The following is a 26,083-nucleotide window of genomic DNA, read 5'->3' as shown; positions in this document are numbered from 1 at the left end:
GTTCCAAACCTTCTCTGCCAGAGGAGTGGAGTGGACGGACAAATCACTGGATGAGTCTGATGGATGAGTCTGGGTTTGGCGAATGCCAGGAGAACGTAACCCGCCTAACTTCGTTGTGCCAGGTGTAAACTTTGGTGGAGGAGGGGTAATGATATGGGGTTGTTTTCAGGGGTTGGCCTAGGCCCCTTAGTTCCAGTGAAGGGAAATCTTAATGTTTCAGCAGACCAAGACATTTCAATCAATTATATGCTTCCTACATTGTGGGAACAGTTTGGGGAAGAGCCTTTTCTGTTCCAGCATATTCCCACAGACACACTCCACAATCTTGTAAAAAGCTTCCCAGAAGAGTGGAAACTGTTATAGCTGCAAAGGTACATAGCTGCAAAAGCTCCTGTAGGTGTAATATGTAGGTGTCCCAATACTTTTGTCCATATTGTGTATTTTAGGTACGTAGGTGGATAGATAGATAGATAGATAGATAGATAAATAGATAGATAGATAGATAGATAGATAGATAGATAGATAGATAGACCTATTATATATTATATATGCTTGGTATACTTTCTGTTTAGTCTGGATAAAAGTTTACTCAGAACTTCAGTAATAAAACTAAACAGTGAGATTTGGTTTAGTCTGCATTGCTGTTGTTTCACCAGACTTTGGGAAGCTCTGGCTAAGAACAGGCTATATCCTGTCACTAAACCTTACAGAAAGGCCTGCAGAGACTATTACAAAATGGAAAGTGTTGTTTTTGTTTTAAAAAAAGAGCCCATTAAATCTGACAGTGTCTACAGAGTCTACAGGGACTGTTACAAAATGGAAAATGTTGTTTTAGTTATAAAAAGAAAAACGATTCAGGCTGACTCTGTATTCATAAACAGTCTAATCTAGGATGGTTTTATTTCACAGATATTTGCCAGTGAAACAGGTCCGAGATCAGCAATGAATGACCAACAAAAACAAGCACAGGCGCTGAAAGTGATGTACCCAGAGTGCCCTCGTGTGGTCAGTATTATCCAGCAGGCCTCACTTTAACCACCTACACAATGTTAAAGACATTTCATGACAAAATATCAACATTAAACTAAAATGAGACAAAAATGAGACAAAATGAGACTTTATTCAAAATATTTTCAATGACAAAGTATTTACAAATCACTGCAGCATTCAAACCAATATAGCGACTCAACTTTTGAACTTGGAATGAAATGAAGTGTTCAAACACATTCAGGCACTGTGCAAATGTGCTCAAGAAACTTAAACAACAAACACAGTAATGTGGAAAAAAAACTAAACTCACGATCAAATGATCACAGTACATACATACAGTGTTACAGAAGATGCACAAAAACAGCAGTTCACAAAAAACTAACTGAAAAAAGGTCACACAGTTTAAAACTGACTTTCTTTGTGAAAGATATTCAGCACGCTTATGCTTAATATTCCTCCACTTTGAATTTCCATCACTAATATACATATAAAGCTGCAGGGAGACTGTTTTCATGTTTAGAAATAATTAAGAGCTCGTAATTAATTCGGACTCACTACAGTTGTTATCATAATTGCCAAAGCGGCAAGGTATCTCATCACATTCATAAGTATACTGTCATAACACAAAGTTTATGATCGTACTAATGTTTATAAGTCAGCTGGGGTTCAGCGATTCTACCCACTATACCCCTAAGATACAAAACATCTTATAATCTGTACGGGGAAACAGACGAAGCAGAAAACTGACACAGTAACCTTTTGCAGTAACATGGAAAAAGGGCAACTACACCTGAAATCAACCTCCAAAAACTCAGTAAAATGAGCAGCGATCCGCAGTATTCATTCAGAAGCATCACATACTTTGATTATGATTTGGAATGTTCAACTTTCTGAGAACCAAAGACACATCACACATGAGGCCACAGCTTCTTAACTGGGTTATGTGCCATCATGTACTTGCAGACTTAATGCAACATCTCACTTTTTTTCTTTCTTTTCATTTTATTTTTTAATTACTCTGCAAAAAAAAGTATCTTGCAAGGTGAAAATATCTATTAATATCTATTATCTCTCAGAATGAGTTTGTTGTAAGAATATTATCAGATGATGTAAATAATATCTAGACATTTTTTATTCATTGTAAGCAAGTTTATATAGTGAAATTGTCTTCTTATATTGGTAGATATCTTTGCTTGTTTCAAGAGAAAATGCAAATTATTTGCCAACAGAATAAGACAAAGCCTTAAACTTTTAAAAAGTTATTTTGAAGCAATATTTGAAAGTAAAACAGTGGAAAAAAAGAGGAAAACAAAATGTCTAGAAAGACATTAAATGATCTCACATTATTATTACAACTTCTTATTACAAGAAATATTACACATATCAACCAAATTTTAAATGTTTTCATTTGCCAAGGTCCTTTTTGCAATGGTACAAGTGTTGTTTGGGCACACTGTCTTTGCCAATGAGCACTAAGCAAAATTTATTGTATTCTACTAATTCAATAAATCAGTAACCATGGTTGTACAGACTTTTAGCACTGAGCAAGCCTAGCGGTGTCAGTTCTCATAGTCAGTCAGAGGATGCTGACTAATATAGACAAAAAGCAAAACTGCTCTCAGACAGAATAAAACAAATGGAAGGAGGTTTAGGATGGATGTATGAAGCTGCTTAGTGATGCAGAATCTCTAATCTTCTTTCCCGTAAATGCATAGCATACTATATTCAAAGACTTAATACAGGACCACACAACATTATCATCAGTTCTCCTTCTTGCATTCTCTGTGCAAAAAATCTCTGAACAGCTGGCATGTGCTTTATACCAAGTAGGAACATGTACAGTTACCACTATAATCATGCATGGCTTTTCTTGTTTATTGGTGATGCTGGCTTGATACTGGCTCATTGAGGCAATATAGCTGTTTCTAGGGACGTAATTGAACCAATAAAGCGAGGTACACAGTCACTGTTAACACATCTTATCTTTTTCATTATGTGCTTTAAGTCTTACATACACTCACCCTCCATTTCATTAGAAACATCGAGCTTGTACTTCCATATACAAGCCAATTTACAACCTTCTACAACCTGTGCAAATGTCAGAGACAATCCTTCATTCATTTCATGTCCGGACAAAATGGACATTAAGTTATTCAAGATTAGATATAAGATCATTCACTTGTGGAAAAAAGTGAAAAAGTTCAAAATAAATTTGAATTCAAAAATTTATAAGATAAAGAAAATGGGACGCCTAACACCTGTATAAGACCTGGTAGACCACCAAAACGGTCATCATCAGATAAACAATACTTAAAGCTTCAGAAAGATCAGAAAAAAATCAAGCTCCACTCTTGCTTCAGATCTAAAAAAAATCCACAGGTGTTTCTGTCCATCCTTCCACTGTGAGACAACTCGACACTATGAGTCTGAAAGGATGTGCAGCTATTAAGAAGGAAGTCCAGACGTCAACATCACTGCAGATTGAAAAATGTGATACTATATTTAATTATTTAGCTTCTGTTAAATGAATAACTTGTACTTGATGGCTGTTTTGACTGAAAATGAAATGAATGAAAGGAGGTCTGTGACTTATGCACAGTACTGTAGGTGTACAGACTGTAGCCCATCTGTTGTCATGCACAATATGTCAGCCACCCACAACCTCATTCATCACTGTTTCATCACAGAGATCACAACACTGCTGTTGAGCGGATATTATTAGTGTGGTGAAGCATTCAACACAACAGTGACACTGACACTGGTGGGGAGGGGCTCTGTGGTCAGAAACTGACCAGTGATGAAGGGCTAGAGGATGGGCTTTAGCTTCTAACTGTACACCAGCAAGGAGGCCCTACAAGGTTGGTGTTTCTAATACAGTGGCCAGTAAGTGTACATTAAGGCATTCTGTCATAATAGAACATCGCAAATCAAAGCACAACATATAATAAAACAGTAATGCCCTTTACCTCTCCACTCCAGCCTTCTTTTACAATCTATAGGCAGTTTTTATTGCCTGTGAAAATGCTGCAACTCATTTTATTCAGGCAAATATTTTTAAAAGCTAATGAGATACAGCAGAAGTGATAAGAAATACACTATGTTGTTTGAGATAATTCTACAGTAATAAAACAATGTATTGTCAGCCACTGATGTACGGTACAAATGCTCACAGATAAAAGCTTTCGCTTGTAAACTTAAGAGGCACGCTACTTAGTCATTTGTAGCTCCCAAGTTTTGTACTGTGTTACTGGTTGCATCTAGGACATACATAACACAAGAGGCCCACTTCTGGTTACATGGCTACCCATGACATTAAAACCTTCATCATTGTCAGTATCTCTAGAAAAAAAAGCTGTAGAGTGTTGTCACAATGTAACATTTGAATTATGTAATATTATTTTTCTCTTAAAGCTTCAATAAAAAAAAAAATCTACTTATTGTATCTGAAAGGAGCACATCAACAATAATACTGCAATAAAAGAGGATCTGAAATAGACTACACACCAATTGTATTTCCACCATAAATCTCCACTGCTAAATGAAAACTCTCCAGCATTTGCTATGAACATTGATTATTATTGCACTACTGGATGATTAGAGACAGCTACTGTGGGTTTCTGACAAGTAATCGTATTAAAAAGTGGTCATCACGCTCGTAGCTGCCTCTTCTGTTACCTCACACAAGTGAATGCAGATGTGCAAAAACAATAGAGCAGGATACTCCAACTAGACCAAGTGGAACGGTGGGGAAAAGGGCAGTGGACAAAAAACAGGGCCAATCTCTCCGCTGGCAGGTCACTTGGATTTAGGGAGGCCGTTCTTCTCCATGAACTCTTTCAGCTTGGTGGGATAGTCCGTCATCACACCTGTGGCTCCGAGGTCAAAGGCACGTTTAAAGTCCTCCTCGTCATTCAGCACCCACACATACACCTGCAGTCAAAAACAAAGATTCAGTTACTTTCGACATAAACAGGTTCAGTTATTTTCTACATAAACATACCTTTGTACACACTTAATTGAGAAGTAAGCACAGTCTGCTGTATTAATGATATAACTGCTGAGAGCACAATGCCCACCTGTATTCCCCTAGCTGTTAGATGGTCAAAAAGAGCTTTTCTCATGAGGAGGCTGTGAAGAAAAACCAAAGGGCATGCATAATTACTTTCTGCACACAACTATTACACAACAGAAGGACAGGGTGAGCAGCTAAAGTGACCTATGAGCCAATAACCTACTGTAACATGAAGGAATGGTCAATATTTTGGCATAAATAGCAATAGCAAATATTTTGGCCTGAACTTACGTGTCTGCCAACCAAGTGATGAACCGCTCGGCCCGTGTCATCCGCCTGGGGTCTCTGAGTCTAAAGGGAAACACAGGCATTAACAGGAATCCAGTAAAGTTTATTTAACTAAAAATCCTGCACGTGACTGTCACTGTGCTGCACTCTACTCCTGGCATTTAGATTTGAGATACAGATCTGTCATGTGCTTCCCTTATTCAGTAGTTTATAATAAAACAATAGACTGTGTACTAAAAAAGCAGAAGAGTAGGACCTCATCTTTGATTTATTTGCATTTTAGTAAGTAGTGGTGTGAAAATGCATTAATGCAGTGTTTAATCAGTGTTTCTGCTACATATACTTTGCTCCAGTCATAATTTTGTATTCAGTGTATTCATTTTTTTTAATATACTGATTACCATAATACCAAACTAATCTAATCCCATCAAATTATTGTGAAATATGAAATTTGAGCATGCACTGAATTATTTTAAATATTTAATAGTATTTTTATTATGGCAGATCTGTGTAGCAATATTATGATGTGAATATTGCAAAGCAGGCAGGTGTACTCGTGTTGTATTTGAATGCTGCTGCTACACCTGGACCATTTTTTTTAAAACTGTGCCCACTCTATTAGAGACAACCATCTCGTTGGTCCACCTTGTAGATGTAAAGTCACAGATGACAGCTTAGTTTATGTTGGTCATCCTCTAGTCCGTCATCAGTGGTCACAGGACACTGCCCACAGGACGCTGTTGGCTAAATATTTTTGGTTGGTGGACTATTCTCAGTCCAGCAGTGGCACTGAGGTCTTTAAAAACTCCAGCAACACTGCTGTGTCTGATCCTCTTGTACCAGCACAACACACACTAACACACCACCACCACTGCAGTGCTGAGAATGATCCACCACCCAAATAGTACCTGCTCTGTGGTTTCTGTAGGGATCCTGACCACTGAAGAACAGGATAAAAGGGGGCTAACAAAGTATGCAGAGAAACAGATGGACTACAGTCTGTAATTGTACAACTACAAAGTGCACCTATATAGTAAGTGGAGCTGATAAGATGGACAATGACTGTAGATACAAGGAGGTGGTTTTAATGTTATGGCTGATCAGTGTATATGTATGAAATATAAAAAAGGGGTCTTTTTGATATGTTCCTTACTTGGTAGTAATGGAAGGCATAGGGATCTCCAAGAACTGTTCTTTGAGGGGCACAAAGGGCAAAAGGCCTGTGTAGAAAAGCCCCACCAACAGCAGCACTCTGGGCAAACTGAACAGCACTGGGATCAGGGGGTTCTAGCAGACAAAAATGAACAACAACCACGGTCAAGACTGTAACCACTCTAAAACTGAAACAGGAGAATAGCGCAGTATGTAATGGCACAGAATTTAACATACAACAATGAAAACTAACACACAGACATCGCGCTCACCTCTTTGTAACATTTCTGAACTATCTGGTTGCTGGAGTTACCCCATACAGTCAGATGCTCCCTGTCATATTTTACAACCAGCTCAGAGACCTTCAGGGAACATAAAACCATATAAAGCCAAGATGAGCTCCCCATTACATCAACCAATGAATACAATGAGTGTTGATTGAGTTCGAACCTTCTTAATAAGTGTGTCGTCATTGACTTTGATGTCAATGTTAATGGGCATGTTTGGGAAGGCCTCGAAGACATCTCTCAGCAGGGGAATGTGCTTGTCGTTGCCACCTTCAACAAAACACTCTAGAGAAAGAAGACAGACTTTTACATAATTAACCTGAGAACCTGTCCTGCAATAACACTCCGTGAACCTAAGCTGGAGATGATATTTTAAACAAGCAAAAAGGATAATGATTGGCTTAACAAGGTAAGTCAATACAGTTTAGGGATGGGTGTCATTTAAATATATGGTTATATGAGCTTATCTTTGCATTCATTTACTTAATCAGGTACTCAAACAAGGGACGAGTAGTGTAAAGCTGCACAAAGTACAATGTTTCTGTTAAAACAGAAAGAAACAACATTATTGAATCAGAAGACAAATAAAAAACGCACTAAAATATGGTGTACGTGCTGGGAGTTGCCTGTAAAGTCTGAAATAACAATTTAAAAGTCAGAGGCATCAGGTCTGACTTCACGGGAGTTTTCCGGACCACATCATACATCTATATTTATTAACGTCACACACGCAGGCATAAGAAGAAAGTCCAGCTCGTTAATGGACGTTACAAAATGTTCTTCTTCACCATGTATATTGTCATTTACACATGACAATATAAAGTAGAAAGTGCATGAATGTGGCTTGTTTCAAGGATGAGAGGATTGGATAAACAAAGTAACTACAGTCTAAATCTCAATGAGGGTTAATCATCAACCTGCTCATTTATATTTGAAGACATAATTGGCACTAATCGCTGGTCATTTTTGCTCCTGTGTGCAAAGCAAGACTTCCTAAGCAAGTTTTTTTTTTTTTATTATGAACTAGAGTTTTGTGTGTTCTGGTTGTCAAGCAGGCTGGTGTCTCCTACTGCATTATCAGAACGATACTTAGCAAAGGTCTTAGTTATGGTTATACTTCTTCTACTTTAAGTTCACTTCTGGATTAATGTTAATGGAACACCATCCCCCTTGATTTTATTTCTTTATATTGTTATTTTTTGCAGGCTATCAGGAATGAAATTCAACTTCAGCCAACCCACAATTTGATACACCCACCCACAATGCAATACTATTTTAAATGAGGATATTTGAATGGTCAAATATTTAAATGGACATCCTGGAAATGTTTGACTTAACAATATGTTTCCCCTCAGGCCACTAAATCATGATGGTCTTAGTGCAAGAACAGTTTAAAATGCACCCTGTGCAGCTTATCTGGCTGTGCACACATTTCAGCAACTCACACTGACACCCAGGTCTGGAACAATAAGTGGACTGTTACATATTTCACTCAGCTGTGACCTCAGGAGGATTTAAACCACAGCTCAATACTGGACCACTCACCTCGCTTGAAAGTCACCCCAAGCTTACACAAGTAAGGTGGAAGATCCTAGGATGGAAAAACACACAAACACACATATCTTTCTTTAGGACCACAGCTTGTTGATATATGTATCAACTTTCAATTTTGCACATCTATACACTCTATACAGAGCTCAATGCTTGCCAGTATACTAATGTACATAGAGTGCAAATGTCAAAGAACCACAGTAAGTGTGAATATGAGATGGATCAAATTGCCCCTGTTTCTGCTCCCACTCACAGCATACGCCACATCTGAAATGTTGGCGCTAACACCAGTCGACCTCTTCAGGTTGGAATCATGCAGCACCACCACCTGCTCGTCCTTGGTCAAGTGACAATCCAGCTCCAGCATATCTGTGCCAAGTTGTACAGCACTGTGGGGGGAGGGAATGGGGATGGAAAAGAGGGGACAGGGGAGTGCACAGTTCAGCTAATCAGAGAAGGGAGGCACTACAAACACACAGCAGCACTGAAGAACAGTTAACTGCATGTGAATTGACTTATTGAATAAGTATGCAATGAATAAAATGTGGCAAGTGATGAGGAAAACGTACTGCCTGAAGGCTGCCATTGTGTTCTCTAGGTTCTCACCTGCACCTATAGGCAGGGAAAGATTAAAAAATAAATAAATAAATAAATAAAAGATTTATCAGCAGTGTACCATCAGTGTCAATGCAGTCACACTGTCTCAGCTGTTTCAGCAGTTAAAGTGGGTCAAGACCTTATGACCCTTTGATAATCCATATGTTATTGCTGAAACTCAGGCCAAAGCACAGGGTCCAACAGGGCATTAGGTTTAAACGTTAATTTTCCACCAGTGTTCAAAATTTCTTCAGAATTCAGTTGTTGAGACCAAAAGCCATTCAGAGTCAAAGTTGCTGTGAAATGGAGCACTGTAGAGAAACTTGCCCTGAAAAGGCCCTTAATGTATCTCTCCAACATGAATGGATTTTGAATACGTTTTAGGCCAAAAGCTTCTCAAAACTACCATAAAACATAGTCTTAGGCATGAGGCAACGTATTCATCACCATTTCATATAATGACTTTCTGTGAAGGAGCTCTTAAAGGCATTAAACTCTTTGGACATTTGGTTCCTGTCCCCACCACAGTGAACAATTCTGATTCAGATTCTACAACAGTGCATTTCACAGCAAATCACTCTGAATGACTTTGTTTACAGCTTAACCATTTAATTAAACAGAAATTTGGAAAAAATGATGGAATTCCTCTTTAAAATTGGCAGAGTTGAACCAGGTTACCAGTAAGGGTGTGACTAGGTGGGACATTAATGGGGAACTCCACTGATTTTTCTAAAATTCTACATGATTGAATGGATAAGATGTAAACAAAGTGATTCAGAGTGGTTTGGCGTGAGATGCTCCGTTCTAGAGAAACGTGACGAGTCAGAATTGATCACAGTGGTGGTGATAGGAACCAAATGAAAAGTTTAATTCCTCTGAAAACTCCCTCACAGAAAGTTATTACATGAAATGGTTAGATGTATGCCGCCTGAAGTCTGACACATTGTTTTATGATAGTTTCATGATAGGGTTTTGGCTTAAGATGTATTTTAGGCCACTTATTTTAATTCATTCTTAGCGGAGGGATACATGCAGGGAGTTGTAAGGCAAAACCGTCCCCAAAAAGAACTTTTTTTTTTTTCAGATTTACCACCTTTTACCATCATCGGCATTACATATGAAAACTCAGAAGGCATGTGTAGGTTCACTGGTGGTTTTGGATAGTAAATAAATTTGGTTATAGTTGTGCTGTAGACATTGTGACCCCTGGTTCCTATCACCACCACTGTAAAGAAAACGTAGTCTGAAGCATTTCACATCAAAACACAAATGACTTTGTTCACATCTGAAGGGCTGAATTATTCAAACATTTTGAAAAATGTATGGAATTTCCCTTTAAGACAACGTTAGCATGTTTTACATAACTGTAACAGGCGGCTGCAGATTTACTTCAAGATATTCCTCACACTTATAAACGGTTAAACGTAGCCGAAAGTTGGTCACTAATTCTCCACAGCCACCTATAACTGAGTTATCACAGATAACTTCCAGGAAAGCCATTCAGACAGGCTAAAAAGTGTGCAATGCGTTTCAACTGGAAAAATGGGAATGTCAAATAAGCCGCTTATGATGGTTTCACTCACCACCGCGATGTGATATGTGTCTGCTGCGAAACGTCTCTCTCTTCCTCCGGTGCAGCAGGGACGGACATTTCAGTAATAACGCCGAGGTGAGGACGTAACCCGTAACCGTGGATAACACATACACTGCGGCACTCATGCCTACAATTCCTGTCTCACAGGTTTACAGTAAGCAGCCAAAATATGACAGTGCGATGTAGCTAGCGGCTAGCAGACTCTTCACCAGCTAACATCTACTGCAGGAGCGTTAGCCTGTGTGCTACAGCGGGGCGAGCATAAGAAGCGTACCGGCCGGCTTTGTAAACCAGACAGACAGACAGCTGCCTACTGAATATCGGTCCTTCAGTAAACAGATCAGTGTAAATGCAAGTTTCGAAGCAATCTCTTAATTGTCAGCCAGACTGCGCTCTGTCATAGCTGAACCGCTGTCTGCGATTCCTGATTTTCCATCCACGGCCAGCCGCAGCTCGCTCTGATCTGTCATGTTAGCACATCCGTGCGCTCGACGCAGTCAGAGTTGTTTTGTGTCATAAGCTTTCTGATTGGCTGCGCGGGAATGACAGACTCATCGCTGATTGGCTGAAAAATTCCACCAAGCAGTAGCCAATCAGAGCAGAGTCCGCCATTTAAAAGCCGCTGTGTATCTTTTTCGTTGTTGTATTGTTCCTTGGGAAGTTTGGAAATATGATGGAACGTACGTTGGTTAATCATTTTTCTAAAAGAGTGTTATAGGTTGCCTTTGAGGCCAGAGGTGGTGGGCTTTGGCCTACCACCTATCCACGTTACTGTGCATGTTGAGAGCTCGATTCCTTGCTTTTAACTTAGATATCCACTTTCAGTTCTCTCATTGTCTGGCTGTGGAGGTTGTGTCTTTCCTTTTAAGGGGATGGAGGTACCAGAACCCATAGCACCGATTCCTTAAACTGTTCTGAGAATCCACAGCAGTTCTCCAGCTTGGTTTGACATTATTATCTTCGAACTGGCCTTCTTGGGTGTGTCCTGGAGGCAGTGCTCCTATCTCAGCAGGCAGTGCTATCATTATCAAGGTGCACTTTGACAAGTTTGCATGTAATGAGGGCTGCAGCAGTTTGCATGGGACACTCTAAACATTCCTGATGGCCTGTTTATGACTGTTTCTTGCTGCCTTGCCTGTGGCAGGATACTGCTCTCTGCTCAAAGCATCCCACTCTTTTGTGAGAAGCTGTTTGAAATGTCTGTTCCAGAGGCTGGCCAGGTTTATGATGGCAAATGAGGTTAGAGAACTTGTTTAGTGTCAACATAGACTGAAAGAAGAGGAAGTTCAAATGATTCTTAGCCCTTGATACTTACATCCCAAGCAAAAGGGTTACCATTAATTTCGGACCATTCAGTCAAGAGATCATTTATGAGGTCAGACACTGATTTTGTACAAGAAGGCCTGACTCTCAATCAATATTCCCCTTAATCCCAAAGGTGTTCAGTGGGGTTGAGGTCAGGGCTCTGAGCAGACCACTGTTCATCCACACCAAACTGACCAAGCTGTGTCTTTATGGACCCATTCTACTACAAGTGTTTGTCAATGGAGATTGCATGGCTATGTGCTTAATTTTATCCACCTATTAGCAATGAGTGTGGCTGAAACGTCTGTAATTAGGAGGGGTGTCTACATACTTTTGGCCATATAATTTATATACATTACTCTGAATGAACTCATACTCTCATCCCATGGCACAAGGCCCATATCACAGTTGCCTGATACAAATACTGCCATGTCCTTTCCTCTGTCTGCAATACCTCCCCCATCCGTGCTTAAAAGTGACAGAAACCCCATGTCATACATCTTATTCAGATGTTCATCACCATTGCTTCTCGAAGCAGCTGTGGTCCCCTTTGTACCCTAATGTGTCAGAAGTTAACAATTGTTCAGAGCTTGTTTTATGGCTTTGAACTACAGCCTGTGCAACCACCTCTGAAGCTTTTCACTTTGCTTATCTTGATTGCTATGCTAGACAAGCCCAGGTTTTTGTGCAATAATTGAATTAAATACAAACAATAAATTACATATTTATTGTTTTTATTATAGTCTATACATAATTGATGTGAAATTAGCCAAGATCTTATTTTCTTTTTTACGTTTAGACATTCAATGAAGAATTCTTTGAAATGTGACTCTGCACTATTATAGAAGTGAATTGTCTTGTTGCTTCATCAGTCTTGCCCTTATTTTATAGTTGTTCTTTTACACAATTGATAGCATCATCACTTATTATATTGTGCAACTAAGATATAGTTCCATGTAGCCTCACACAGAGAAAATGCAAAGTAGACATAATATCTTAACATCCACAGCTTGATCAGAGAGAATTTAGCAGATGTGGTTAAAACCGCTGCCTTTTGGCCTCACAGTGTTTTGCTTTGAATGTCGTAATGTAACATCACACTTGTAAGACTCTTATCAGTGTAACATGTAATATATCCCAGACACAAATGTGCCAAAGGTCAGCAAAGTTGCAACAGTCAAAGTTCACTGCAAGTTATAAACAAAGTCCATACAAATCAATTGCGTTCATAGACGCTGTTTGAGACGGGGCTTCTTCGGAAAAAAACAGCCCCTGGGAAATTGTTTTAAATTGAAAATCCATTGAAAAGCATCTTCTGAATTCCCCTCGTGACATTTTCTGCATCTCCATCTGTGGTTCATTTTGAGGAAGATCCAAATGTCATCTCAACTAACAGAGGCTCTCCAAGAATGGGAGCGTTTGGAGAAAGAGTTTCAGCAGATTCAGGTAAGATTTCAAACGTTTTTCACACAGAACATACATTCATAAATTTCACTTATGTGCTGACCCTCAGTTTCTAGAAAAGTTAAATATACTTACTAGCCACTGTATTAGAAACACCTACCTTCTTGTTATGCCTTAAAGATGTACAGTGAGAAGTCATAGCACATCTTTTACCAAGAATAATTTGTGCTAATCATCCTCTAGTCCATCAGTAGTCAGTTTCTGGCCACTGGATCACTGTTGGGTGTTTGTATTTTGCAGATTATGCTCAACCTGACATTGAGACATTGAGTTATTTAAAAATACCTGCAGCAACACTGTGCCTAATACACTCATACCAGCACTACACACATTGCCATGTCAGTATCTGCTGGGTTGTGAGAGCAGTACACCACCCAGATAATAGCTGGTCATGTGGTGGTCCTATGCTGGTCTCTTTCCATTGATGGATGACATAGAAGAAGGCTGATAAATTCAGCAACAAATGAGCTACAGTCACTTATTGTGAACCTATAGTACAGTGCAAAGGTCAGAGACCACCTTTCCTTTATTTATACAAGTTATTGATTTTCCAGAAGATATAGCTGAGGAGATTAGATATAAGATTATTCACTTGCATAATGAAAGGGAAAGTCAGAAGAGAATAAGTGAAGAAACAGGAGTTTCCAAAACTGGATGTAGAAAGATTATCAAAAGATATAGTGAAAATGGGACTCCTAACAACCATGCAAGGCCTGGTAGACCACCAAAACTGTCCCCATCAGATCAACAGCACCTAAAGTTTTCATCTTTGAGAGAGAGGAGAAAATCAAGCTCCACTCTTACTTCAGATCTGAAGAAATCCACGTGTTTCTGTCCATTCTGCCACCATGAGAAGACAGCTCAACATTTTGAGACCACCCTAGAGTCCAGACCACAACATCACTCAATGTGTTTGGGATTACTTGGATGGTGAGAAGCAGAAAATGCAACCAACTTCTAAGTTTGGAAAGCAAGTCTCTTAAATGGAAGCAGTAATAAAGACAAAGGGTAAACGCACTGAATACTGAAAAATAGTTATATTGAATTGTTTATGCTTCTGTGTAATATTTTATTAAATACTTAATAGCCATTTTCACTGAAAATTAATTAAATGAAGTCTCTGACTTTTGTGCATACTTCATAAGGTAGGTGTTTCTGATAAAATAGCCAAAAAGTGTAGGCACAAGATAGGTGTACAGCTCGGTGTATGTACATATCAGTGAATGTAATGAAATAGAGGCCTCATTTCAGAACTGCATGCAGCTGATGTTTACATAGCATCACAATAAGCATTTAAATGTCTGTGTAATGTCTGTGCTTCCATCTATGTTGAAATGCTACCCATGCTGGCTGGTGCCTCTGCAAGCCTCAGGCCTCAAGTAACGTCGTACATTTTAATGTGTAAACTTGTCATTCTGTGGTTCTTAGGAGAGTCATCGGCTTTACCTGCAGAAGCTGGATGAAGTCTCCAAGATGCAGAACAACTTTACTGCCTCCATCACTCGACACAGGAAGTATTTAAAGGACTTGTCTCAGTCGCTAAACAAGTGAGGAATGAATAAGTCTCAAAACTTCACTTTTGCCTGTGTAATGTCTGTGCTTCCATCCATGTTGAAATGCTACCCATGCTGGCTGGTGCCTCTGCAAGCCTCAGGCCTCAAGGCATCTCAGTGGGGGGCTCTCTTTTATGCTGTTTCTGAGTTTCTTTCTCTCTCACTCTATTCTCACTATTTCTGTTGTTCACACGCACTATTTCACACAAATTCTGTAACTTCTGGAAAACACAATTAAAAAACAGTCCAATTTTTATTCTCTTACAGCTACAAATGGCAAAATTGTGAAAACAGACTGCATTATAAGTCCAAAAGTTTGTAGACACATGCTCATTTAATGTTTCTTCTGAAATAAAGGGTAGTAATAGGGTGTTTGTCCCCACTTTGCTGCTGTAACAGTTTCTGTTCATCTGAGAAAGCTTTACACTAGATGTTGGAACATTGCTGTGAGGATTTGATTGCATTCAGCCACAAAAGCTTTAGAGAGGCTAGGAACTGATGGGTGATGACCATATGTGGTTTTTGTTGCACAAAGTCCACTCCCGATTTATCCCAGAGGTACTCAACGGGGCTCCATTAGCTTCATACACCTCTGGGCATGGTAACCTTTGGCTGATGTGTGGCTGCTCCAGAATGCCCCATTCTATTGACAGCGTTTTTCTATTGAGATTAAACAGGCTGTTTATGTGCAGCTGAATGTCAGCAATGGGTGCATCTTAAAGTAGGTACATTCACTAAATAAAGGGGTTTCTACAAACCTTTGAACATATAGCGTACTTCTGTTCCAGCCCTGAAGTAGAGGTTTAGAGGTTGTACAAACACCCTAATTAGAAGTGCTGTCTGGATGCTTTTGTAATTTAAAGACAAGGTGAGCATCTACAGTGAACCATCAGAATGAAGTAGTATCAACACTTCAATTACAGATGCAGTAAAGGACTTACAGGACAGAATGCAAAGCAGGTGGAGGATATAAAGAGGCACATCCAGGAGAGGCCCAACATTTTCTCACAGATGGAGTCATTTCTTCCCAAAGAAAATGGGTAATGCAGGAACACCAGCTAATGATGTGGTTTCGGGTGCTCTGTGCTCTCAATATTCATTGTCTTTTTTTTCTCTCCTATAGGATATATCTCAGTCTTGTCCTTGGGAGTGTGAATGTCAACCTTCTAAGTAAGCAGTCAAAGTAAGAAATGACGTGAACGTTCATTCTTGTGTATAGATAACCACCCATATACACTCACCATCCACTGTACACTTTACACTGCAGCTCCACGTAGCTAGTGTACAGTTAGAGACTGAAGCCTATCTGTTGATGCACAGTCTGTGCTAGTCATCCTTTAGTCCTACATCAGTGGTCAGTTTCTGGCCACAGAGCTGCTCTTGGCTGGATATTTTTGGGTGGCGGACCACTCTAAACCCAGCGGTGACACTGCTCTGCCTGATGTGTCACTGTGTGTTTGGAATGTTCCACCATCCAAACAATACCTGGTCAACAGCAGTCCCGGGGTTGGAATCTGAACAATGTTGAATATACAAGAAGGTGTGCCCAACCTTTGTTCTGGTGATCTAGCACCTTAGAGAGTTTAGTCCCATCACAGCTGGTGTTAATGTTGTAGCATTTACTGCAATGAAAGGAGACACAGCTTATGCACAAGGCATTGTAGTTGGCCACTGCCATGCTGTACAGTAAGCAAGACTTTAGGCTAACAGCTCACACTAAAGTCAGCTCATGTATGCACTCTCTTGCTTCCAGCTCTCGACTCCCCCCCAGCTCCGGTCTGCTCTGACACATATCCACCCAAAGGCAAACTAGCCCCACCTTCTCATTATTCTGATCTCTGTCAGAATAAACCCAGAGAATAACTGCAGTAACAATACCCAGAATAAACATGCAGAACATTTCTCAAACATGCTACAATGTTTAGGTGCTCCTGAAGGCTTTCATTAACTCGTCAGGTGTGTTAGACTAGAGTTAGAATTAATCCGCACAAGGCAACTGATCACCGAGACCAGGGATAAACACAATGCATCTAAAATGATGTAAGCCCTGTCCCATTTGGCTCACTAGTGGTCCTGCAGTACTCATTTGCAGCTGCCTGCAAGGCCATATTGTGTCCCAATTTTTATTTTGGCATTCATAGATCTGTGTACCCTTATATGTTAATTCCACTGATTTCTACATAATTCAGTCATTCAGAAAAGTAAACACAGCCTGTATTTTGTTGTAATGTGTACCATTCTAGAGAAACATAGAATCAGAATTTCTCACATATAGGAAACAGACAACTAAAGCGTTTAATCTCTCTAATAGCTTTTACAAGAAATAGCATGTTGCCTGATAAATATGATAGTTTTGAGATAAGGCAAAATGACCCCAAAGAAAACATTTTTTTAGGATTTACCGCTATTTTACCATCACCTATGTTTTATACAGATATATATATAGATATGAAGACACATGTAGGTGGTTTTGGGTAGTAAAAAAATATATCTGTGCCGTAGACATTGTGACCCCTGGTTCCTATCACCACCACTGTAAAGAAATATGAGTCAGTAAGTTTCTCTACAACGAACCGTTTCACATCAAACCGTTCTAAGCAACTTTGTTTACATCTCAAGGGCTGAATTATGCAGAAATGAAAAAATAAATGTTGGAATTTTCCTTTAATGCAGGCTTGAGATACATACCACGAGAGGAATATGTCTAGGACTGGGCAGAGTCACAGGGTTTCTCTGACCAACATTTCAGAGAAGAAGTTATTCAGATGTGAGATAAAATGCATGTGTTTATTAATTTACCTTTTTATCGTTATGCTTGTAATCTACATTCAGCTACTGTATATAAGTAAATGATCTCATTTAAATAAGCGTGTATTACCGATAACAGAACCTCTCTGGGGACAGTATATGTATAGCCTGGGCAGTGCACTAGTCTGTCCCAAGTCCCAAGCTTTGATTCGGTCAAGGACCCATTTGTTTGTTTTCTTTGCCGTCCAAGTCTTCACCAGCATCAAAGTTCAAAGGCATCAGCAGTTTTCCTGTCCTGCTTTTTTATTGTGCAGCTTTCACATCCATAAAGAACCACAGAGATGACCATGGCCTGGACAATTCTGATCTTTGTTTGTAGAGACAAACTGTTGTCCTTTTTCTGCCAAGTGCCAATCTGTGATGAATTTCTTGACTGCTGGATATTGCAGTGGATGGTGAATGTGTTTATTAATGTGATACCACTAGGTGATTTTTTGGTCCTGGCGTATGTCTACACCGCACAGCTTAGTGCCTCTTTACTGTAATAAAACGTAAATCATCTCACAAATGGCTCAATTAGGAGCAAAATGTGTCAAGGAAACCAATAAACTTTACAGAACAGGATACTCCAGAATGAGGACTGACAAATATTGCCAGTTTTTCGCAGCTTCAGTCCTGTAGTCCACACAACCTGCACATGTTTGTGTTATCACTTCAACTGAGTCATATCACTAGCTAAAGATAGTCCTGTATGAGCAGAATAAGATGTGTCAGAGCAGGACAACATAAGCTGTGCAATAAGAGTTCTGAATTACATGTCTTCCCACGAGGTGGCAGTATATTCCTTCTCAACTGGACTACATGTTTGAGTGAAATTGCAGATCTATGAAATTCAAATCTAGCGTCCTGTGGATTTGTGTAATGAACTCAGAAGAGAAAAACTCATAAACATTTAATTCATAGAGCTGCATGATTAACTATCATCTGTCTTTCGTTGTCATTTTACTACAGGGCTGCCTACAAAGATGAATATGAGAAATTTAAGCTGGGTGTGACTGTGATTCTGCTCCTGCTGGCCTTCATTTGTCAGTTTTTAGTCACCTACAGGTAAGGCAGAGCTCTTAAAACGTTCTTGGACAAACCTTATTTGGTTTAAACACAGCTGGCATCAGAACCATCCTTCTTTTTTTTTGGTTTGTGTCATGTAGGTTTGTGGACGCACTCCTGAACTTCCTTCTGGTCTGGTACTACTGCACCTTAACAATCCGTGAGAGCATTCTCATCAGTAACGGCTCCAGGTCAGTTAGTGCTGGTGGTCGAGTTCAGCTGACACTTGGCAGGTCACTTATTGTTGATGGTTCTACACTTCAGCCTTAGGTTATGGGCATAGAAGAAGCTAGAAACCTAGGTGTATTATTATACTTTAAAGAGGGATTCTATTGATTATTCAAAATGTCCATTCTAGTGAAACCATAATCATAATCGTTTACAAAAGCAGTGATAGGAACCAGACGTCTGAAGCATTTAATGCCGCTAATTGGGTCGAGTGCAGGTTTGATGGCCTTTAATGACGGGAAAGCTATTCTGCATCTAATTCATGAAACATTCATACAACGTAAAAACAAGCAGAGATTTCAGCACAAATGAAAAATCAGCTTCCGCGTGTGAAATCAAGTGCAACCCACAAGCTACTCATTTACATATAATTTACATGAAGCATGCCCTAATTCATGTAGATGTTTTGGCAGGGAGCCAATAAAACAACAGCATTCAGTAGCTCATGAGCAAATGACTGTGAGTGTACTGTTCCCCCCACTGACCAAACTTTATAGTGTTAAAATTACAACGACAAACAAAACCAAAAAAAATGTGAAATGAACAAAATGCCTTAGGTTTATTTAAGACAGTAGAATAATGTGATTGTGTAGTGAGATTATTTTCATAAAGTAACATATTTAAACACTGTTACAGTGTGAGATGCTTCTGCCCTAGCTGTGTTTTATAGTTTTCATATTTTGAGTGGTGTCAGTAGTATAAAACAAAGGCACAGTGTAATAGGTCTTTAAATGAAACATGGAGGGTTTGTAGCATTTGTTCACACCAATATGCATGTGAAATATGAACATCCACTTTTGTACTGGATTGCCAGGTGCATAAATTAGTAGTGTTATTGGTGTTATAGATGATGTATAGATTTATATTGATAATAGTTTTGGTTAGTTAACCAAAAATCAAGCTGTTTTTTCAGGTTGTTAAACTACTATGCTTAAATTTACAAACAGCCCAACTGGATGTGAGTTCGATCAAACTGATACGCCAAAGATGAAACATTCATAGCAGAGAGGTACATGCAGGCTGTACCAAGAAATAGATTTTTTGGATTTACTGCTATTTTACCATTATTAGCATTACATTTGAAAAAATACAAACACACATGCAGGTTCACTGGTCATTTTGTATAGTAAATAGAAGAACTGATCTGGTAAGTTTATCCACAATGTACCGTTTCACATCAAACTGCTCCCAATGATTTTTTTTTCACATCTCAAGGATTGAATTATGCAGACACTATTTTTGGAACATTTTGGAAAATCAGAGGAATTCACCTGTTATCAGAGGATTTTTTCACTTTTTAAGGCTAAAACCACTGTCATTGGCTATGCTAGCAGTCAGGACTTCTTTATCACTGCGGTGGGATTCCCAAAGATTGTATGATGTATTTGTGCAATGCATACTGGGTGTTGTGATGAGAGATGGAAGAAAACACAAAATGGATCCAAAATCATGAATTCTGTCACAACGATGAGGCTGAGGGTTGCAGTGCTGCACTACAGAATGTGACATAACATGACAAATAACATTTCAAGGCTGGAATGCCCCTTTGAGGCGTATACAGTAACTAAAAGGAATTGTTCAATAACTATTATGAAGTTTACATGATCATAGGCTGGGTGTTGTATATAACGTAATGCCCTGTCTGTTTCAGGATTAAAGGCTGGTGGGTGTTCCATCACTACATCTCCACCTTCCTGTCAGGGGTCATGCTCACCTGGTAAGCAATAAAAAAAAAAAAAACCTTTTCAATAAACAGTCGACATGTTCTTATGCTTCACACACAAAGCTGTGTCTTACACCTGACAACACCTCTTATAGCACCTAGATTGTACTTCCATTCACTTTATGACCTTCACCTGTGTAGTGGAATTTCTGCCATATTGAAAAGCAACAGTATAGTACTCTGCAAAAATGTGAAATGCAATGCGAGCATGACATTACTTTTCAACAGTGACATGCAGAATATGTGCCAAAATGAAAAACAAAACCTTTATTACACTGTTTTCATGTCGCTTGACCTCTTTACAGAAAAACAACACAAGAGGATTTGCGTTTTAAGAACAAAGTGCTGAATTCGTACCAGAATTAAATACAATCCCCCTTGAAATGCAATGAAGGCACAGCTATATTGCTTTCCACTGTACTTAAAACAATGTTAAATCCGTGAAATGGATCTTTAACTTTTAATTCTGTGATGTTCTTCGCATGTTGCTGTTTAAACACAATCTCGTGTATGCATCACATTTCACTGTTTTGGTTGTATTTCAATATGTTTGAAGTACGAAAAGGAGGTCAAGTGACTTGTTTTCATTTCGTTTTCATTGTTATGACTGCATTTGAATGAGGCAAATCCATTTAAAGTACTGCACAGTGCAAAGCAATACAGCTGTGCCTTCATTACATTAATGAAGGTGGATTGTGTTCAATTCTGACACAAATTCAACATTTTATTTTTTAAATACTAATCCTCATGTGTTGTTTTCAGTAAAGAGGTCAAGTGAAAACGGTTTTGTTTCTCATTATAGCATGTGTCCTGCATGTACCTATTGAAAAGTAATGTCACGTGTGCAGTGTACTGTAATAATTGCTTTTCAATGTGGCACAAATTCCTCTCTATATTCACATACCTTATAGACAGAATAATTCTAATTCAGTTGGAACAAAATCCTGGGGAGAATGTTTTCTTTTCGACCTGAACCACCCATCGGTGTATACAGGTCCATTATTTAGGTCTACAATTATACTTTGGCAGCTGGCCTCTACCCCAGTTCATCATGATTAATTTCTGACAGAGCCGCTATTGACCAGATATTATGTGAGTGGTGGACTATTATAAATACAGCAGTGACATTAGCATGGTAGTGTGTGTTGAGCTGGTATCTACCCAAAAAAATCCAGCCAAGAGCAGTTCTCTGGTCAGAAACTGACCACTGATGGAGGACTAGAGGAAGACTGACACAAACTGTACATTATGAGATGAGATACAGTCTCTAACTGCACACCACAATAGACAGGGGGCATCTATTTCTTTTGCCAAATGATCCATAACTCAGCACGTTGCCAGTATAATGGGTTTGGAAGCTACAGTATTTCTCCAATTTATACGTTACTCTCTGTATTTTAGCTTTATTATGCTGCATTGCTCGAAAGCTCCTCATGCTGTGTGATGTTTAACATTCCTCCTCAGGCCTGAAGGCGAACTGTACCAGATGTTCAGGAGCCAGTTTCTGACCTACTGTTTGTATCAAGGTAAGTCGTAAGGAAATGCACTGCAGCATCTTTTTAGCAGTCCTTTGATACTACTTAAAATATTGAGAAATGCTGTTTACTTTTTGTTCCTGCAGGCTTTGTACAGTGCCTTCAGTATTACTATCAAAGTGGATGCCTTTACAGACTCAAAGCCCTCGGGGAAAGACACAACCTGGACTTGACAGTGGGTAAGGAGAAGTATCAATATCACAAAGCAGGGAGGTCAGATTGGCTTCCTTCCAGGTCACAGCTCTGCAAAGAATGTTTTTTCCCCTTTTAACATTCCAAGATAAACTAATGAAGACCTTTTTAACAAGCTGATGAGTTGAATCAAGTTTGTTTTATGGGTCAGAACATAAACTCTGCAGTGCTGTGACCTGTAAGGAACCCAGTTTAACGTTCCTGACTTAAACTCCAGACTAATTCTGTAAAAATCAAATTTACACAGTTTTGATCCTGTGGTTTAACAAGTGTTGCAGTGGCAGATTTTCACCCCTGTGATGTTGGGGTGCATTACCATCTGAAACCTGATGGGGGTGGGACTAATTTACAACTTACTTTAAAACTATTGAGTACTTCAATATGGAAAAAAAATATGTCTATGTCGTTGCCTTAATGTAACTTTGTTTTGCTTACTGAACATAAAATATCAACATCAGAAATTAGGCTACATTTATGCCAGAAGTGACGCTGCACAACATGTCTGAATGTTTGTGAGTAAAGAACGTTGCAGGAGTATTTTGTACATGCTTTAAGGAGTGTGACATTCAGAGCAAGCAGTAAAAAATAGACTTGCAGCTTAATTGCACATCATGCATCATGACCGATGCTTGCTGCATGGGTTTGGTATAAAAGGCTACACTGCCTAACACAGTTATTGCGCTGTGGAAACACAGTTGTTTCTGCTTAAAGTTTACTTAGCTATACTCTCCTGGAAAAACAAAGCAAAAAAAAAAAAGTTTCTGAAATGTATGTGTTTATAGCGAACAAATACCCTCTACTGTGGTTGTCATATTACAATTGCAGTATTGCTATGACTGTTGCAGGCCTACAATCAACCACGACACATCTTTGGTGTTGTGTTTGGTTTGTTTTGTGCTAGAGCTTTGTGGCTAATGCAGCTAACAAGTAATGGAAGCTTATACCCCATCAATTCAGACACAAAACCTATCTTGGCTGATTGACTACATTAAGAGAAAGTGGAACATTATGTACATTTTTTGTCAAACTACTGCTTCTGTTTCCTTCCTCCATCTACCATTTCACCATTTGCCCTTATAGAAGCCTTCATAGATAAGAGAGAATCAGGCCTTTAGTTTCCTGAGCTGTGATAAATTCTTTCCTCTGCAGAGGGATTTCAGTCATGGATGTGGCGAGGGCTGACATTTCTGCTGCCGTTTCTGTTCTTTGGTCATGTGAGTACATTTCTATGTCCCTGGCACCGACCACATCGAGTGCAGTTTGTCAAGAAGAGCCTGATGGTTGAATTAAATAACATTGTTTTGAATTGGAGACAAACTCTTCTTAAAAGGCTCATATAAAGGAAAACCTGCTTTAAAAAAAAAGTCTTTGATGTGGTATGTAAACATTGGTAAAGTTTTCAGTCTATACACAACATATCTGGAAACTAACCCTGTTTGGAATTGTTTTTTGCCCATTCACACTGAAACATAAGGACTGTTTCAGCCCAGAACGCTTTTTTAAAATTGGCCTCAATACTGGGCCGCCAGTCAAAACAGATCTCATTTACATAAATCAGTCTTAAAGGCACAGTAACAATAACAGCTTGTTTAATTCTGTTTAAAATGAATTTGGACTGTTTTTGATACATAAACCCATGCAGATATCATCAGCAGACCTAAAATACACAAAATTCACAAAAAATCTAGGACTTTACATTGATCAAGCTGATTTTTCTATCATCCATGACTCTCTCATTGTGGTCTTTCTTTCAGTTCTGGCAGCTTTTTAACAGCGTCACCCTGTTCAGAATGGCCAAGCTTCCCCAGTGTAAAGAGTGGCAGGTCAGTGCTGCACCATACAGCTTTCTAGACTGTGTCCACCACATGACTTTGACATATTATAGCTTCTGCTGCATATAATGTTTAATACACTGAACCCACAGTGCTAAATCAGGCCAATAGGCCAACAGAGAACTGAAAAACAGCACAATGTCTTTGATCATTATTACTGAAAAGAATCAAAAGACACTTCAAACACATTTATTGAATTAGATATATTTTTAATGAACAAATCTTTTCTCTTCTCTGCCAGGTTTTCATATGTGGGTTTTCCTTCCTGGTTTTATTCGCTGGTAACTTTCTCACTACGCTTGCAGTGGTCCGTCACAAGAGGAAAACCAAGAATCAGGGAAAGAGCAAGAGCCTGTGAACCAATGAGCTGCTAATTTACTGTCTGTAATGCATAATGTGGAGTTCACAGTTTATTTTTATGTCCTGCTTTAAACTAGTTTGTAACAAATAGTAATATTCTGACTCTGACTTCTGTTGATGTGTTACTCTGTCTAAACTGCAGAGATAAAAGAGGCTTCAGGAAAAATCAATGGAAGCAATTTTGTTGTGTTAAAATCTTGCTTCAATGCTCTTGATGATGAACCATAAATAAATTCAAAATATAACCTTTCTGAGATGAAGGAAATGTGTTTGTGCTTGTAGAAATGGACTAATCTACAATAAGCAGGTTTAACAATAGTATAATGTTCTCCAGAAAGCAGCATGGTCCAAATGTTTTTACAGTTCATCATCTGTTCCCTTCTTTCAGGGAAACAATGAGCAAACCAATTAATTAAAAATAAAACATTAAAATGAATTACAATTAATTAATAATAAAGGTGGCTGTAAATAAAAATAACTTTTCATTGAAATTTTTATTTACAAGTAAAGGGGGTAAAAAAGGCTTAATGATACATTACATATAAAAAACCCCTGAAGTCTCTATTGGAACGCTGCACGCTTGAATGAAATAAATGGCAATACATTGAGTTAAATTTGTAAGATTTTGTTTTTTTATTTTTACTTCATTTCTTAATTTAATTAATTTGTGTAATTTATATACAGTTGTTTGCAAAAGTTTGAACGCACTCAGTCAAATTACATGTTGTATTGATTTTTTAAATTAAAAGCAGTGAATCCTCTAGGATTCTATTTATTTACGGTGTTTAACTTATTGGAAAAAATAAAGCATGAAATGTGCCATTACCTTTGCACAGGTCACATTTTCCATTTTATGTTTTTCCATTTTGTTAAATTCAGCAAATAAACATTAAATGTGTATTAAATGTGCAGAAATGTGTTTTCTGTAGATACTGTGTTTACTTATTTTCACTTAGAAAATCAACAAAAATGTCATCTGACCAGGGGAGCAAAATTTTTTCTTCCATTATATAATTGTTTTTATATTGAAATTGCAACATGAGAGAATTTTAAGAGAGGAAATTTAACCTAATAGCACAAAGCTTATGAACTGCTTGTAGATGAGTTAGACCAATCAGAGGCAACCAAATCTACATGTGTTGTGACATCACAACCATAACTATTTGGCAGTCTGGCACGTTACGTCCAGGGTTCAAGCCTCATGCCAGAAAAAGTGGATACTCCGGTCTTCTTGGCCAAAACAACAGACAGAAAATATGTATTTTCTCATTTACAGAAAATATTCACAGATTAGAATCATAGTCACAATATTAATAAGAAAAATCATAATTAGACATTTTCCCCAAATCATTCAGCCCTACCAGTAAGCTTTGTGGCTTGCATTTATTCGAAATAAGAAAGAAATGGTAGATGAAACTGCAAGCTGTGAAATACACAGTTTCAAATAAGATATCTCTATTACTCAGACTCCGATCCACCTCGAAATAGAGGTTAAGAATACGATTTTAAAGCAGTGATAAAGTAAAAAGACACATTACAAACAAGGACGGGATCATAGTTAAAGA

At 38.6% G+C, this 26,083-nt stretch overlaps 2 protein-coding genes across 3 annotated transcripts; one reads left to right on the top strand and one right to left on the bottom strand.

Moving 5' to 3' along the window:
- Positions 1-4,387: 4,387 nt before the first annotated feature.
- Positions 4,388-13,664, bottom strand: gdpd1 (glycerophosphodiester phosphodiesterase domain containing 1). 2 transcript variants are annotated; one of them, XM_036559645.1, is made up of 10 exons: positions 13,341-13,664; positions 8,850-8,892; positions 8,534-8,669; positions 8,275-8,320; positions 6,893-7,014; positions 6,715-6,804; positions 6,444-6,577; positions 5,294-5,353; positions 5,067-5,118; positions 4,388-4,920 (listed from the first exon to the last, which is right to left on the bottom strand). In XM_036559645.1, the coding sequence occupies exons 2-10, from the start codon at positions 8,864-8,866 to the stop codon at positions 4,786-4,788; spliced, it is 792 nt and encodes a 263-aa protein (XP_036415538.1). In that variant the 5' UTR covers positions 8,867-8,892; positions 13,341-13,664; the 3' UTR covers positions 4,388-4,785. The 2 variants fall into 2 exon arrangements, with proteins under 2 accessions (XP_036415538.1, XP_036415530.1); XM_036559637.1 differs by lacking the exon at positions 13,341-13,664 and adding an exon at positions 10,461-10,956.
- Positions 12,958-24,746, top strand: zgc:103681 (uncharacterized protein LOC449773 homolog). The gene is made up of 12 exons (XM_036559625.1): positions 12,958-13,222; positions 14,669-14,787; positions 15,717-15,833; positions 15,917-15,976; positions 18,553-18,648; positions 18,750-18,839; positions 20,528-20,593; positions 22,064-22,125; positions 22,221-22,313; positions 23,476-23,540; positions 24,081-24,149; positions 24,400-24,746. Exons 1-12 carry the CDS (start codon positions 13,154-13,156, stop codon positions 24,514-24,516), a joined length of 1,023 nt encoding a protein of 340 aa, XP_036415518.1. The 5' UTR covers positions 12,958-13,153; the 3' UTR covers positions 24,517-24,746.
- The last annotated feature ends 1,337 nt before the right edge of the window (positions 24,747-26,083 follow it).

Source organism: Colossoma macropomum, unplaced genomic scaffold (genome assembly GCF_904425465.1).
Source record: "Colossoma macropomum unplaced genomic scaffold, Colossoma_macropomum, whole genome shotgun sequence".
In the NCBI taxonomy this organism is placed as follows: domain Eukaryota; kingdom Metazoa; phylum Chordata; class Actinopteri; order Characiformes; family Serrasalmidae; genus Colossoma; species Colossoma macropomum.
Note: the sequence above shows the minus strand (reverse complement) of the source record. Positions and strands in the feature narration are given on the sequence as shown.

Coding starts and splice junctions, on each gene's coding strand:
- gdpd1 (XM_036559637.1), bottom strand. CDS start 10,596: ATGAGTGCCGCAGTGTATGTGTTATCCACGGTTACGGGTTACGTCCTC. Junction 8,893..10,460: donor ACACATATCACATCGCGGTG/GTGAGTGAAACC, acceptor CCCTGCCTATAG/GTGCAGGTGAGAACCTAGAG. Junction 5,119..5,293: donor ATCACTTGGTTGGCAGACAC/GTAAGTTCAGGC, acceptor TTTTCTTCACAG/CCTCCTCATGAGAAAAGCTC.
- zgc:103681 (XM_036559625.1), top strand. CDS start 13,154: ATGTCATCTCAACTAACAGAGGCTCTCCAAGAATGGGAGCGTTTGGAG. Junction 14,788..15,716: donor TTGTCTCAGTCGCTAAACAA/GTGAGGAATGAA, acceptor CTTCAATTACAG/ATGCAGTAAAGGACTTACAG. Junction 24,150..24,399: donor CCCAGTGTAAAGAGTGGCAG/GTCAGTGCTGCA, acceptor CTTCTCTGCCAG/GTTTTCATATGTGGGTTTTC.